The following is a 13,400-nucleotide window of genomic DNA, read 5'->3' as shown; positions in this document are numbered from 1 at the left end:
CTTCCAGTGACTGTTAAAATAAAAAACAATACTAAATATGGGCTCAGAAGACCTGAGTTCAAGTCTAGGCTGAGACTCATGTGGCTGTGAACAATTTCAATATCTTCATCTGTGAAATGTGGATACTAATACTGACCTGCCTACCTCACAAGATTTTTATGGGGGCCAAATTATTTGAAAGTACTTAACTTCAAAGCCCTGTATAAACGTAAGTTATTTTCTTACGTTTTCACTTCTAGGCAACCCTGTGGGTCCTTCCCCTAAACGCTGTCTCATAAAAAATTCGCCCTTCAGGATGAAAATACTCCAATGACATCATTCATATGTCTAGGAGATATATTATTACTAGGAGACCATATTACTAGGAGATAGTAAACAGTTAACATTAGTGCCTTCAGGTTGAAACGCCAAGCTTCTTCCTATTGAAATAAATATATGCGTGTGTGTTTTTAATTTCTTAAGCGCTGATACTTCTAGTCAATGCTTACTATAAATATATTTAAAACTAGTACCACATGAAGGTCTTCTTTTGGAAATTTTGTCAGAAATTCCATTCCATTTTATAGTATGCTGTAGAGCAACCAACTCAAGAAGAGACCGCAAGTAGCAATCACTTTGATCCCAACTAGTTCTGTATTAGCTCTAGATACAACCAGAAAAATACCCTGGACCCTAAAAAGGGAACTGTTACACTACAAGCATGCACGCGAATGCAGGCAGTAGACAAATCCACTGCAAAGTGCAATGAGTTTCTCATTCTAAAATACCTGAAGGGCACAACCAGACCCCTCCTATAAATTAAGGAACACTCTCATTTCCTTTGAAGTTCGACAGAGTAGACTTTATAACCCTGTCTCCCTTTCCAATCGCTCTTTAAACTCCATCCAGGCCCCATTTTGTTCCGTAAACCCGACTTCTTACCTACTCCTTGGATGACCAGCCAAGTAAAGTTGCATCGAACCGTAACAGTCAAAAGAAGGAGCAAGAGACAGGAAAGGGACTAGGGGAGCAGAAGTCCTCCCGCCACTCCAGGGCAGTGGCTGTTTTATCTTCGCAGTACAACTTCCCGTTTTCTCCTTCTTACCTTGTACACCTTCCCAAAGGCTCCGTCGCCCAATTCTCCTATAATCTCCCAAAAGTCTTCGGGGTTCAGGTCCCTCTTCACGTGTTCGTACTGCTTCTTCTTCTTCTCGCTCCCCAACTTGAAGATCTTACGGAAATTGAAAAAGGACATTTTTCCTCCCAACACAGAGTTCCTTGCACTTAAGGACTAAAAACAATAAAAGGCAAAGTTTCTCCTCCCTGCTCTCCCGCGCGAGCCCGGCTGGCGGCGGCGGGCGCGGCGTCCCTCGGCCCCGGCAGCTCCGGCCGGGCGGTCCCGGGAGAAGGCGGGGCGGCGACCCGGGCTCCGGCCCGCGGTGGGGGTGCTGCGCGAGCGGCCCCTCCGCCAAGCCCGGCCCGCGAGCGGCGCGGTGGGCACCTCGCCTCCGGCCCACCCTCCGGGAGCGGCACCTGCCCGCAAGCTCGCTCCCACTCGGCCTGGTCCGACGGGTCCGAGCGGTCAGGACGCCCGTGGCGGCGGCGGCGGCTTAGGCCCGTGTCACGGCGAGTCTCCAGGGGCGGCGGCTACTCCGGGAAAGAGAAGCGGCCGGCGGCCTCGGAGGCGGGCAGTCGAGGAGCCGAGCCCTCCCGCCTCGGGCTGCGAGCCTAGGGTCTCCTCCGCCGCCGTCCGCTCCCGCGGCGCAAGGCCCGCGCGTCCCCTCGGGTCTAGGGCGCCGCCGCCGCCTCCGCCGCCTGGCTCCCTCCCTAGCCCACACAGCCTCGGCCTGGAGCGCGCGCCGACGCCGACTCCGTAGCGCGCCCGCGCGCTTTCCCGGCTGCGCGCCCGCCCGGTCACGCGCCCTGCTCACCGCGCGCTCGCGTTGGGGCGTCCCCTCTGGCCCCGCGCACGCGCGCTGGGTCCCGCAGACTGGCTGTCCCCGAGGGTTCGCGTGAGCGGAGCACCGGGCTTGGGGTGCGGGGGCCTCGTGTGATGGACGCATTTGCTCTTTGGTCCCTGACGATTGTTTCTCATTTGCCCTCCAAGGCCCAAATCCTGTCAGTCCACGACCTTGGTGGAGCGGCCCCCGTGGGCAGGACCCTGTTGATTGTGCTAGCGGATGTTGCCTCCATTCTGGATCTGGGAAAAACTGTGGAGTGAAAGGCCGACCTATTAGGGTTGGGACCCGAAAGCGGACTTTTCCGCTCTCAGATGGGCCCCAGGTACAATGAGAGGGGAGTTTGTGTGGTGGTTGTGAACTTGAGCTTTGGAGAGAGAGAACTGTGACCTTGGGCAGGTAACCTCTCCGAGTCTCAGTTTCCTCGCTGTAAAATGAAGATCCTAATAGTCCCTACCAGAAGGTTGTGAATGAGGCAATGGATGGAAGCCTTTTGCGCGGCCCCTGCACCCGCAAACGCTCAATCTTAGTTCTTACTCTTGTTGTTTTAAGTGTGCAGGCAAGATAGACACAGATACCTAAAAATTGTTTAACACAACTTTTTTTTTCCTTTTTTTCTTTTTCTTTCTTTTTGAGACGGAGTCTCGCTCTGTTGCCCAGCCTGGAGTGCAGTGGGGCTAACTCGGCTCACTGCAAACTCCGCCTCCGGGCTTCACACCGTTCTCCTGTCTCAGCCTCCGGAGTGGCTGGGACTACAGGCGCCCGCCACCACGCCCGGCTAGTTTTTTTCTATTTTTAGTAGAGACGGGGTTTCACTGTGTTAGCCAGGATGGTCTCGATCTCCTGACCTCATGATCCACCCGCCTTGGCCTCCCAAAGTGCTGGGATTACAGGCATGAGCCACTGCGCCCGGCCCCCACTTCTCAAGTGATGACTGCGACACTCCCTTGAGGGTAAAACTAACTTATGGCCACCTCCACAACTGTAAACCTGGTGTCACTCTTGGTGACTCCACCTCAACTAAGGCCCCCACTTCCTGATCTGCCTCCAGCCCCCTTGGACAGCACTCTCTGGTAAGGCAGTGTGGGCGTTGGCTGGAATCCGTCAGGTGGTGACCTACCTTCTCCTCCAAGGCAACTCTTTCAACCCAGATGTTTGTTGTTCATCACAATATACAAGTACCCAGCAACATTCCTGGCATATAATAGGAAGGCAGATCTGGTGAATGAATGAATGATTGAATGGCGATATCTGGAGCAGAGACAATGTATATATATTGCTGTTTATGTAATGTCCGCCCCCCCAGTCATTTTGCCCTCCAGCCCCAAGATGGCATAGCAAAACCCCCCTTCCAGTAAGACGCTTAAGATGATTCAATTCCTTGAGATCCTTCTGTTTTGTAAAGTGTTATTGCAATATATTAATATACAATAAATTGTACCTATTTAAAGTGTGCATTTGTTTTTTTTTTGCTAGTACTTTTTTGCTTTTTTTTTTTAATTATACTTTAAGTTCTGGGATGCATGTGCAGAACGTGCAGGTTTGTTACATAGGTATACACGTGCCATGGTGGTTTGCTGCAACTGTGCACTTTTATATGTTTTGACAAATGTATAGACCTGTGAAAACAACACTATAATTATTTTTAATTATTATGATTTATGGAGAAAATGAAATGCTTAAAAAATAAAATTAAAAGTACTATAATTCTACTATCCAGACATGACCGTTGGTAAGAACTTACATTTCAAAACAGGATTTTTTTGTCTGTGCATTAACTTTTTTCAACATGGTTGAGGTTTGCTACATAAAAAGGTTTGCATCCTGCACTTCGCATATTTCAATACAATTAATAATTGTTCTCTTCCATTATAAGATATTTAGATTATAATTTCTCTGTTTTTAATAAAATATGGATAAATATCTTTGTACACAAATCTTTTCCCACATACTTGATTATTTCCTTAGGATAAATTGCCAGAAGTAGATTTTGGTCAATGGGTATATGTCTGTTTCCTTATTTTGTTCTTTTCAAAATAGAAAAGACTTTATGATTTTGTCAATTAAAAGATAGTATATTCTTGGCTGGGTGGAGTGGCTCACACCTGTAATCCCAGGCTGAGGTGGGAGGATTGCTTGAGCCCAGGAGTTTGAGACCAGACTGGCCAACATGGCAAGATCACATCTCTACCAAAAATTAAAAACAAAAAAATTAGCTAGGCATGGTGGCACTTACCTGTGGTCTCAGCTACTGGGGAGGGTGAGGCAGGAGGATCACTTGGGCCCAAGAGGATGAGGCTGCAGTGAGCCATGTTTGTGCCACTGCACCCCAGCCTGGGCAACAAAGCGAGAACTCATCTCAAAGAAAAAATAAAATAAAAATAAAAGATAGTATATTTTTGTTGTAAATAATTCAAATAATACAGACATTAAAAACTAGGAAACTGTCTATAATTCTGGCTTCCTTCCTTCCCCGCTACTCATAGTTACCATCGACCTAACCACTGTTAAAAGTTAAGCCTGTGATGATGGATATGTTTATGTATAGACAGTAGTGGTATACAGTTATCACCCAACTCATCTAGTTATATACATTAAATATGAACAGCATATTGTATGTCAATAATAATTCAATGAGTGGTTTTTAAAAAGTCACTAGCAAAGCAAAGATAAAGTTCTAACACCATTAAGAAATAGAAATAGGCTGGGCAGGGGGGCTCACACCTGTAATCCCAGCACTTTGAGAGGCTAAGGTGGGTGGATCACCTGAGGCCAGGAGTTTGAGATGAGCATGGCCAATATGGCAAAACCCAGTCTCTACCAAAAACACAAAAATTAGCCGGGCGTGGTGGTGTGTGCCTGTAATCCCAGCTACTCAGGAGGCTGAGGCAGGAGAATCGCTTGAACCTGGGAGGTGGAGGTTGCAGTGACCTGAGATCATGCCATTGCACTTCACCTGGGCAACAGAGCTAGACCCTGTCTCAAAAAAAAAAAAAAAAAAAAGAGAGAGAGAAAGAAAGAAATAGAAATATTCTCATAAATTTTTTCATATATTATGAAAAAAAGAAATGGAAATGAGCCTCTTGTAAAAGCTTCTCCTTTTAATAAAATAATACACATGGCCAAATAAAAAAAGTTAAGCCTATGAGCATGAGAAAATTTGGGGGGACAATAAAAAAGGGTTTATAATTAGATTATGGTGATGATTGTACACTTAGAATGGGTGAATTATATGCTTTGTCAATTATACCTCAATAAAACTACTTTGAAAAAGTTAGGCATATATATTTTTTTTCTGTGTGTGTGTGTGTATGTGTGTATTTATATATATACACACATACACACACACACACACACACATATATATATATATTTTTTTTTTGAGATGAAGTTTCACTCTGTCGCCCAGGCTGGAGTGCAGTGGTGCGATCTCGGCTCACTGCAACCTCTGCCACCCAGGTTCAAGCAATTCTCCTGCCTCAGCCTTTTGAGTAGCTGGGATTACAGGCGCACACCATCACACCTGGCTAATTTTTTGTATTTTTAGTAGAGACAGGATTTTGCCATGTTGGCCAGGCTGGTCCTAAACTCCTGACCTCAAGTGTTCTGCCCGCCTAGGCCTCCCAAAGTGCTGGGATTACAGGTGTTAGCCACCACACCCGGCCGCACATATATTTTTTAAAATATAAAACCGGCATCATCCAACACAGATCGTTGACATCTTTCCAAGCCGCCCCAGATAGATCTGTCTAATCCTTTTTTAATAGCTGCACAGAGTTCTAGTGTCTAACTATGCCGTAATTTATTTAAGCATTTCTCTGTTGACAGGCATGGCAGGCATCTAAGTAGTTTCCAATTTTTTTGTCATCATACGCAGTTCCACAGTAAGCATACATATACAAGCATCTTTGCGTATTTGATATATTCCCTTAAGACACAATTCAAGAAGTGGAATTGATGAGTCAAAGACTGTATTAAAATTTTTTTTGCTCTGTATTGCCTAACTGGCCTCTAAAAAGGTTGGTGGCCAAATATGGTGGCTCATGCCTCTAATCTCAGCACTCTGGGAGACTGAACCAGCAGGTTTGCTTGAGCCCAGGAGTTCCAGACCAGCCTGGGCAACATAGTGAGACCCTCATTTCTACAAAAAATAAAAAAATTAGCCAACCATGGTGGTGCATACCTGTAGTCCCAGCTACATGGAAGACTGAGACAGGAGGGAGGATCACTTGAGCCCAGGAGGTCAAGGCTGCAGTGAGACATGATCGTGCCACTGCACACCAGCCTGTGTGACAAAGCAAGTCCCTGTCTCAAAAAGAAAAAAAGAAAAAGAAAAAGGTTGGCATATGAGAGTGTCAAATTTCATCACACCCTCAGTAACAACAAGGTATTATCCATCTTTTTTTTTTTTTTTTTTGAGACGGAGTCTCGCTCCGTTGCCCAGGCTGGAGCGCAGTGGCGTGATCTTGGCTCACTGCAACCTCTGCCTCCTGGGTTCAAGCGATTACCCTGCCTCAGCCTCCCAAGCAGCTGGGATTACAGGCGCCTGCCACCACACCAGGCTAATTTTTTGTATTTTCAATAGAGACAGGGTTTCACTATGTTGGCCAGGCTGGTCTCAAACTCCTGACCTCAAGTGATCCACCTGCCTCAGCCTCCCAAAGAATTGGGATTATAGGCGTGAGCCACCGCGCCTGGCCTATCCATTAATCTTTACCAAGCTAATAGCCCCAAAATAACTTATCTTAATTTAGAATTATCTGATTATTAATGATGTAATACTTTTCCATTTGTATACTGGCCACTTTTATTTCTTATTTTATGAATTGCTTCATGATATCAACGAATAATACCAAATAATGTTTGTCAGTATTCTACAAATGACATGAGCTAGTCTAACATAGTTTGATGAAATGATCACAGGGTTAATAATAGCTTATATATTTTCACCATGAAGTTATAGCCACAGAAATTACTTAGTAACACTGGGTGTGATGTCATTTAGTCAGATCAGATTTTCCCAGTGAAGGCCATGACATGTAGATGTCTATGTTATTTATAAATGATAATTTGGCGTTCCTGAATTTTTAGAACTTCAAAAGTAAAGTTGAAGCAGCGATCATGTATTCATTTTTAAAAAATTTTTTTGGATTATACTTTGGTATGCAAATAAATTCATTTAATACATAATTTTTTGGCCTACTCGCCTTAAAAATAGTTTAATACGTTCTCACTAAACAGCTTGGTGAGAGGAATGCTATCTTCACAATTTGCCTGGTAAATAATCTTCTCTGGTAATAATAAGGATATCATTGCAAACTGGAAATTTAGACTGGGCATGGCGGCTCACACCTGTAATCCCAGCACTTTGGGTGGCCTAGGCAGGAGGATCATTTGAGGCCAGGAGTTCAAGACCAGCCTGGACAATATGGCAAGACCTTGTCTCTACAAAAATAAAATTAGCCGGGTGTGATGGTATGCACCAGCTACTCGGGAGCCTGAGGCCAGGAGTTTGAGGCTGCAGTGGGCTATGATAGCACCACTGTACTCCAGTTTGCACAACACAGAGAACCTATCTCTAAATAAATAAATAAATAAATAAATAAATAAATGGAAATTTAGTACATTGTGCTTAGTGGTTTACATGCATCATCTCATTTAAACCTCATGGCAACCCTATAAAGTAGGTACTATGATAATCCCTATGTAAAAGAGAGGAAACTGAGGCAGTGAGTTATGTAACTTGGTTATGGCCTCACGGATAGTAATGGCAGATTTGCACTTGAATCCAGATCTCGGAAAACCTAACTCCCCAGTATTTAGCAACTCCACTAAGACGGTCTCCTTAGCCTCCTTGAGCTTTTACCATAGCCATCTCACAGGATTGTTGCCACTGCTATGATTTTCTTCTTCCTCTAAATTGAAAACATTATACTCACTGTCTCCACTTTGTCAGCTCAACTCCCAAGTATGTATATATGCATGTGAGTGTGCATATGTGGTTATATATGTATATGCGTGTTCATATGTTAATACATATGTGTGTACATGTGTGAGTGTATAGGACAGAGGGCATATGTATATGTGAGCATGCATGTACATATTGTGTGAACGTGTGTATGTGTATGAATATATGTGTGTATGGGTATTGTGAATGTGTTTGTATGTGAGTGTGTATATATCTGCATATGTATGTGAGGCTGTGTATGTTTCTCCTTCTAGACTGAAAGCATTTTGAGGGCAGGGACTGTCATGCTCATTCTTGTACCTCCTGCATCTAGCCCAGTGTCTTCCTATTCCACACATTGTTGTTGAATGAATAAATGAAAATGATAAAACTTTACACCTACTGAAAGAAATTACATGTCAATTCCTTTCCCCTTCCTTATTTAGACAATTTGCTAGTTAGTTCTTTAAATGCTATTGTGTAGATTAGATGGAAGTAGCAAATTCCTTTGATGTTCAAGTATTCTGTGGCATAAATACAGTTTTCTATCCTTGTGGTGTTATATTTTTAGAAAGGAATTTTTTAGATATTTTAAGAAGGTAACTAACCTGTGATTATGACAATTATTCTCCTGAAATAGAATTGTGTGTCATTCAGAAAATTCCAAATCAGGTTTTGGGTCTCTCTTTTTCCTATTTTGTAAACAAGAAAAAGTAAACAAGTCACCTGATTTAAGCTCTTTTTTATTTCATAAAAGGAATCTAAAAATATCCTCCCTTCTAATTCATCTCTCTTTCTGCGTCATGCAGAACTGTTACACACACATACTCCCACCTTCTCCTCATCCCTAGTAACTTCGCTAAAATGAATCATAAGCATTTGGCAGTGCAATGAGAAGGCTTAATGCATCCAAATCTTGGGAAATTAGAAAATAGAAACTACATAGAGTCCTTCTTTTACAAGTGGTACTCCAATTCCAGTTTAAAAATCTACGCTCCATAACGTCTTTTGAACTTTAAGTATTTGAATGGTCAATATTAAATGTCTTATACGTTTCCTCCTTCTCCCTCATAACGTTTCAGGACTAGTACCTCTCCCAGGTTTTTAATGAAAACTTTTTGTTACTATGCATTCATTTTTCACAAAGCTGCCATGACCATTACAAACCACAATCTGAGGCTTATTACATTATTAACACTGTCATGAGATACTGCCTATTTGTCTGGTAAATCCTAATCTTTTCTATTTCCATGACTCATATTTCATATTGCTACAGGAGGAAATTAACCAATAGAGATTCCTGTTGGAGGCAAATATATTCTTGTATTTTATATCAATGTTAAGTCATAAAATGATCATTTCTAACAAAAATGAATCAAATGATTTTCGATTGAGGGTTTAGTAAAACAAAAAAAGTATATATTTTAGTGTTAACTCTTTAAATAACTGTTTAGAATTGGTATCTTTCATTCTTCCATTTGTACAACAGATAGTCATCAGTTTTCTCCTATATGTCAGGCAGTATTCTAGGGACTGAGGAATCAGTCAAAATCAAAACAGGCAAAAAAATCTCTTGGAAGTTATATCTAAATGACTAAGTGGGATTTAGACAAATAGATATTGTTTTCTAATCCAGCAATATTTGGCAATTTCTGGAAACATTTTTGTTTGTCACAACTAGGGGAGGGGATGCTGCCGGTATCTGCCAGGGATGCAGAGGCCAGGGATGCTGCTAAACATTCTGCAATGCGCAGGACAGCACAAAGAATTATCCAACTGAGGTTGTGCTAACCTTGGGTATTAGAGGTCAAGATGTTGCTTACCTGTGAGGGGGTGGTGCCTGGAGGAAGACATAAGAGGAGGTCTTCTGGATACTGAGTGCATGGGTGAGTTTATTATGTTAAAAGCTTCTACACTTACAATCTGTGCATTTCTCTGTGTGTATGATTTTAACATATAACCCCTACATTCTGTGAAACTCCTTCCACTAACAGTTAGGTGTCAATGTCCCTTCCTCTTGCATCTTGGATCTGTGGCTGCTTAACCAATATAATACAACAGAAGTAATATTGTGCCAGTTTTCCAGGCCTTAAAACATTAGCTGTTTCAACTTCCCATCACTTGCGACACTCATTCTTAGAACCCACCACTGTGCCCTGAGGAAGCCCAAACAACCCATGGAGACATCCGCATGGACCGTCCTGTGCCCTCGGTCCTGGTTGAACTCCCAGCTGACAGTCAATATCAACTTGCCAGCCATGAGTGAACCATACTGAAGTTCGTCATCCATCCCTGAGTAAAGCTACGTGAGCTGACACCATGTGGAGAAAAAACAAGCGTTACAACTGAGCCCTGTCCAAATTGCCAATTCATGAACTAAAAAAAAAAATTGCTGTTTATTTAAGTCACTAAATTTTAGGAATGTTTAGTAAGCAGCAATCTATAACTAGAACAATGCTCAATAAATGAAAATTTTACTTTAAGAAGGTGTACTGTAGCCACATAACTTCAGGAAACTTTTGGTTAAAGTTTTAAAAGTTTCCCTTACTGCAGAACTTTTAATGGGCTAATGTGTTTTATGTTCCTGCACGAGAGTATCCAGTGTTTCTCAAACATTTTTAACCTCAGACTCTGTATTGTAAAGTGCCATCTTGTGAGATTTGGGTTCAATGGCCAGACTTTAAGAAAACCAAATGAACTTTTCAGTAATTCAGTAATAGAAATTCTAATTCTTAAAATTGCAAAGAGTTTGCATTAGGCTAGTTTTAATTTGAAAAGTCATATGTTATACAGTTAATTCTGGTAATAAAGTAAAATAGCCTAAATTTGCCCCAAGATTTTTTAAAACTATTTGCAAAGCTTTGATGACAGTTAAAAAGCTTAGATGACCCTTCTGTAGTTATTCCAAAGTCCCTGAGGTCATAATCAAAGGTTACATAAGCTTTTTAAAAAAAACCTAAATTCTGTTTTTCCTTGGAAAGTAATAGTAGCAATGTATATGTTGATTTAGATGTTGAATGCTTTCCACATTTCCTTAAATTCTTACTTGATCTTACACAACATACTTCTAATATACTGATACAAAGTTGTATGTTTATTTGTCCAGACCTTAAAAACAACATTGGACTGAAGTGAATAAATTAAGAAGATATATCCTGTTTCATGTCTGGTGGAAGCCAAGTTTATTCCTTTTCGCTGTCATTCAAAATCAAAATCAAGTGGAGGTTTTTTCTTTTCTTCTTTTTTTTTAAATTTTTTTGAGATTGAGTCTTGCTCTGTCGCCGAGGCTGTAATGCAATGGCACGATCTTGGCTCACTGCAACCTCCATTCACTGGATTCAAGCAATTTCAAATGGAGATTTTTCTTTAGTTTTCCTACCAAAGGCCAATTCTCAGTCTCTGCAACACACATTCACCTCCGCCATATCTCAGCTCAAACGTATCCTTTCAGCAAGAGGGAACTTTGGAATAGAAATACAGAGACAAAGCATAGCTTCATGAGGGCTAAGATGCTGGCGGTTTCCCAAATGCCCCTTGTCATTCTTCTTTAGCCTTTCAGTTACTCCAACAAAATGTGACCCCTGGAGATAGAGTTCTCCATTTCATCTTCTGTATTCCACTCTTATCTTGCATCAGCAGTGCCTTGATTTCTAGCTATGATGCCACCACCAAGTCTTATCCACTCTGATCTCTACCTGATTGCTGGAAAAGTTATTTTCTGTTGAAACCTCTGGGTTTAAACTGTGCTAACTCTCATCAGTTCACTCTCAAATCAACTGAGTTAGGAATTCCGGTTTCTAGATTTCTCTTTGACTTATGGAAAGACCACTTGTTCAGCTTTTGTGCACCACGTAAACACACATAGCCAAGGGGATAAGGGAAGACTGAAATCTAGCCCACACTTCATTACCCTGGGTGAGTACCAGTGAGTCTGTGTTAGGCCACAGGAACACCATTTTCTAGTTTTACAAAGGTGACTTATAAAGTAGTCTAGTCCTGGCCTGTGACATAGACCTCGGCGTAGCCGTTTGAACATCCAAGATCGGCTGGGCACAGTGGCTCACACTTGTAATCCCAATACTTTGGGAGGCTGAGGGGGGCAGATCCTCTGAAGTCAGGAGTTTGAGACCAGTCTGGCCAACATGGAGAAACCCCATTTCTACTAAAACTACAAAAATTAGCCAGGCGTGGTAGCAGGCACCTATAATCCCAGCTGCTTGGGAGGCTGAGGCAGGAGAATCTCTTGAACCTGGGAAGCAGAGGTTTCAGTGAGCCAAGATCACGCCATTGCACTCCAGCCTAGGTGACGGGGTGAGATTTCATCTCCAAAAAAAAAAAAAAAAAAAAAAGTCCAGGATCTTATCTGTTGCCTTAGGCTCTTCTCTGTCCTGTTCCAAGGTATTTCAGATATTCCCTTTAAATGTGACTAGTTTGACTGACTGATTTTTTTTTTTTTTTTTTTTTTTTTTTTTGAGATGGAGTTTTGCTCTTTTTTTTGAGACCGAGTCTTGCTCTGTTGCCCAGGCTGGAGTGCAGTGGCCCGAATCTCGGCTCACTGCAAGCTCCGCCTCCCAGGCTCACGCCATTCTCCTCCCTCAGCCTCCCGAGTAGCTGGGATTACAGACATGCGCCACTACGCCTGGCTAATTTTGTATTTTTAGTAGAGACGAGGTTTCTCCATGTTGGTCAGACTGGTCTCGAACTCCCGACCTCAGGTGATCTGCCCACCTCGGCCTCCCAAAGTGCTGGGATTACAGGCGTGAGTCACTGTGCCTGGCCGACTGAGTGACTTTTAAAGATCCTCCTCTACCCTCAAGTTCCATGATTTTATATGCCGTTCTTATCCCCTCTCTTCTTATGGATGTGGTGCCCTATGCTTCCACTTGAGAGGCTGCCATCCACCCGCCTGCTGCATCAGAAGTTTCCAATCTTCCTGACCCACCTGAACATTATTGCCTTTTACAACAGCCTCAGCTAGGGATGCCCAAACATCAAATTAAATTTTAAAGGTAAACCTTATTGACATAGATTATAACTTTTCAAATAGTGGAAGTCTGTGATCACTTTTTAATGAAGTGTTTTTTTTTTTTTTTTAGAGAAAGCCTAAAATAATACTAACATGCTACGTATATGTCACTCATATGTAATCTTTTTGTTGAATTTTTAATGAAAACAGTCGGTGAATGACAGTCATTGTTGAATATATCTGAAATCTCTTGTTAAGATGAAGTAAAATGATATTATGAGTTTGAGGGAGGAGGATACCATTTGTTGTAAGAATGAATAACAAATAACAAAAAGCATAAACTATAAAAGAAAGAAATTAATGAACTGGAATTAATCAAAATTAACAACTTTTCCTCTTCAAAAGTTCTGTGAGCAAGGTACAACTTCATGCAGCCCCCACATATTTTGGCCTCCCTCTACTCTGAGACAGTTCTAGTCTATTGCTTCTTAAGAGGAAATACAGACTTTGATTTCAAAAAAATTTTAATAATATTTTATAATCAACTAAT

General features: G+C 42.1%; 3 protein-coding genes across 4 annotated transcripts in view; all 3 read right to left on the bottom strand.

Moving 5' to 3' along the window:
- SLK (STE20 like kinase) overlaps window positions 1-1,852 on the bottom strand; it is a 59,543-nt gene extending 57,691 nt beyond the window's left edge. For both annotated transcript variants that reach the window (XM_050804897.1, XM_050804898.1), the window contains exon 1: window positions 1,085-1,852. In XM_050804897.1, the coding sequence (XP_050660854.1) occupies window positions 1,085-1,234 (150 nt within the window). In that variant the 5' untranslated portion in view covers window positions 1,235-1,852. The remainder of the gene's footprint in view (window positions 1-1,084) is intronic.
- The window catches only part of GSTO1 (glutathione S-transferase omega 1), a 584,823-nt gene that overhangs the window by 305,669 nt on the left and 265,754 nt on the right, over window positions 1-13,400 (bottom strand). The gene's annotated exons all lie outside the window — the stretch shown is intronic.
- SFR1 (SWI5 dependent homologous recombination repair protein 1) overlaps window positions 1-13,400 on the bottom strand; it is a 296,645-nt gene that overhangs the window by 159,896 nt on the left and 123,349 nt on the right. The window lies entirely within an intron of this gene.

This window comes from Macaca thibetana, chromosome 9 (assembly GCF_024542745.1).
Source record: "Macaca thibetana thibetana isolate TM-01 chromosome 9, ASM2454274v1, whole genome shotgun sequence".
Lineage (NCBI taxonomy): Eukaryota > Metazoa > Chordata > Mammalia > Primates > Cercopithecidae > Macaca > Macaca thibetana.
This window is presented reverse-complemented; position numbering and strand designations above follow the sequence as displayed.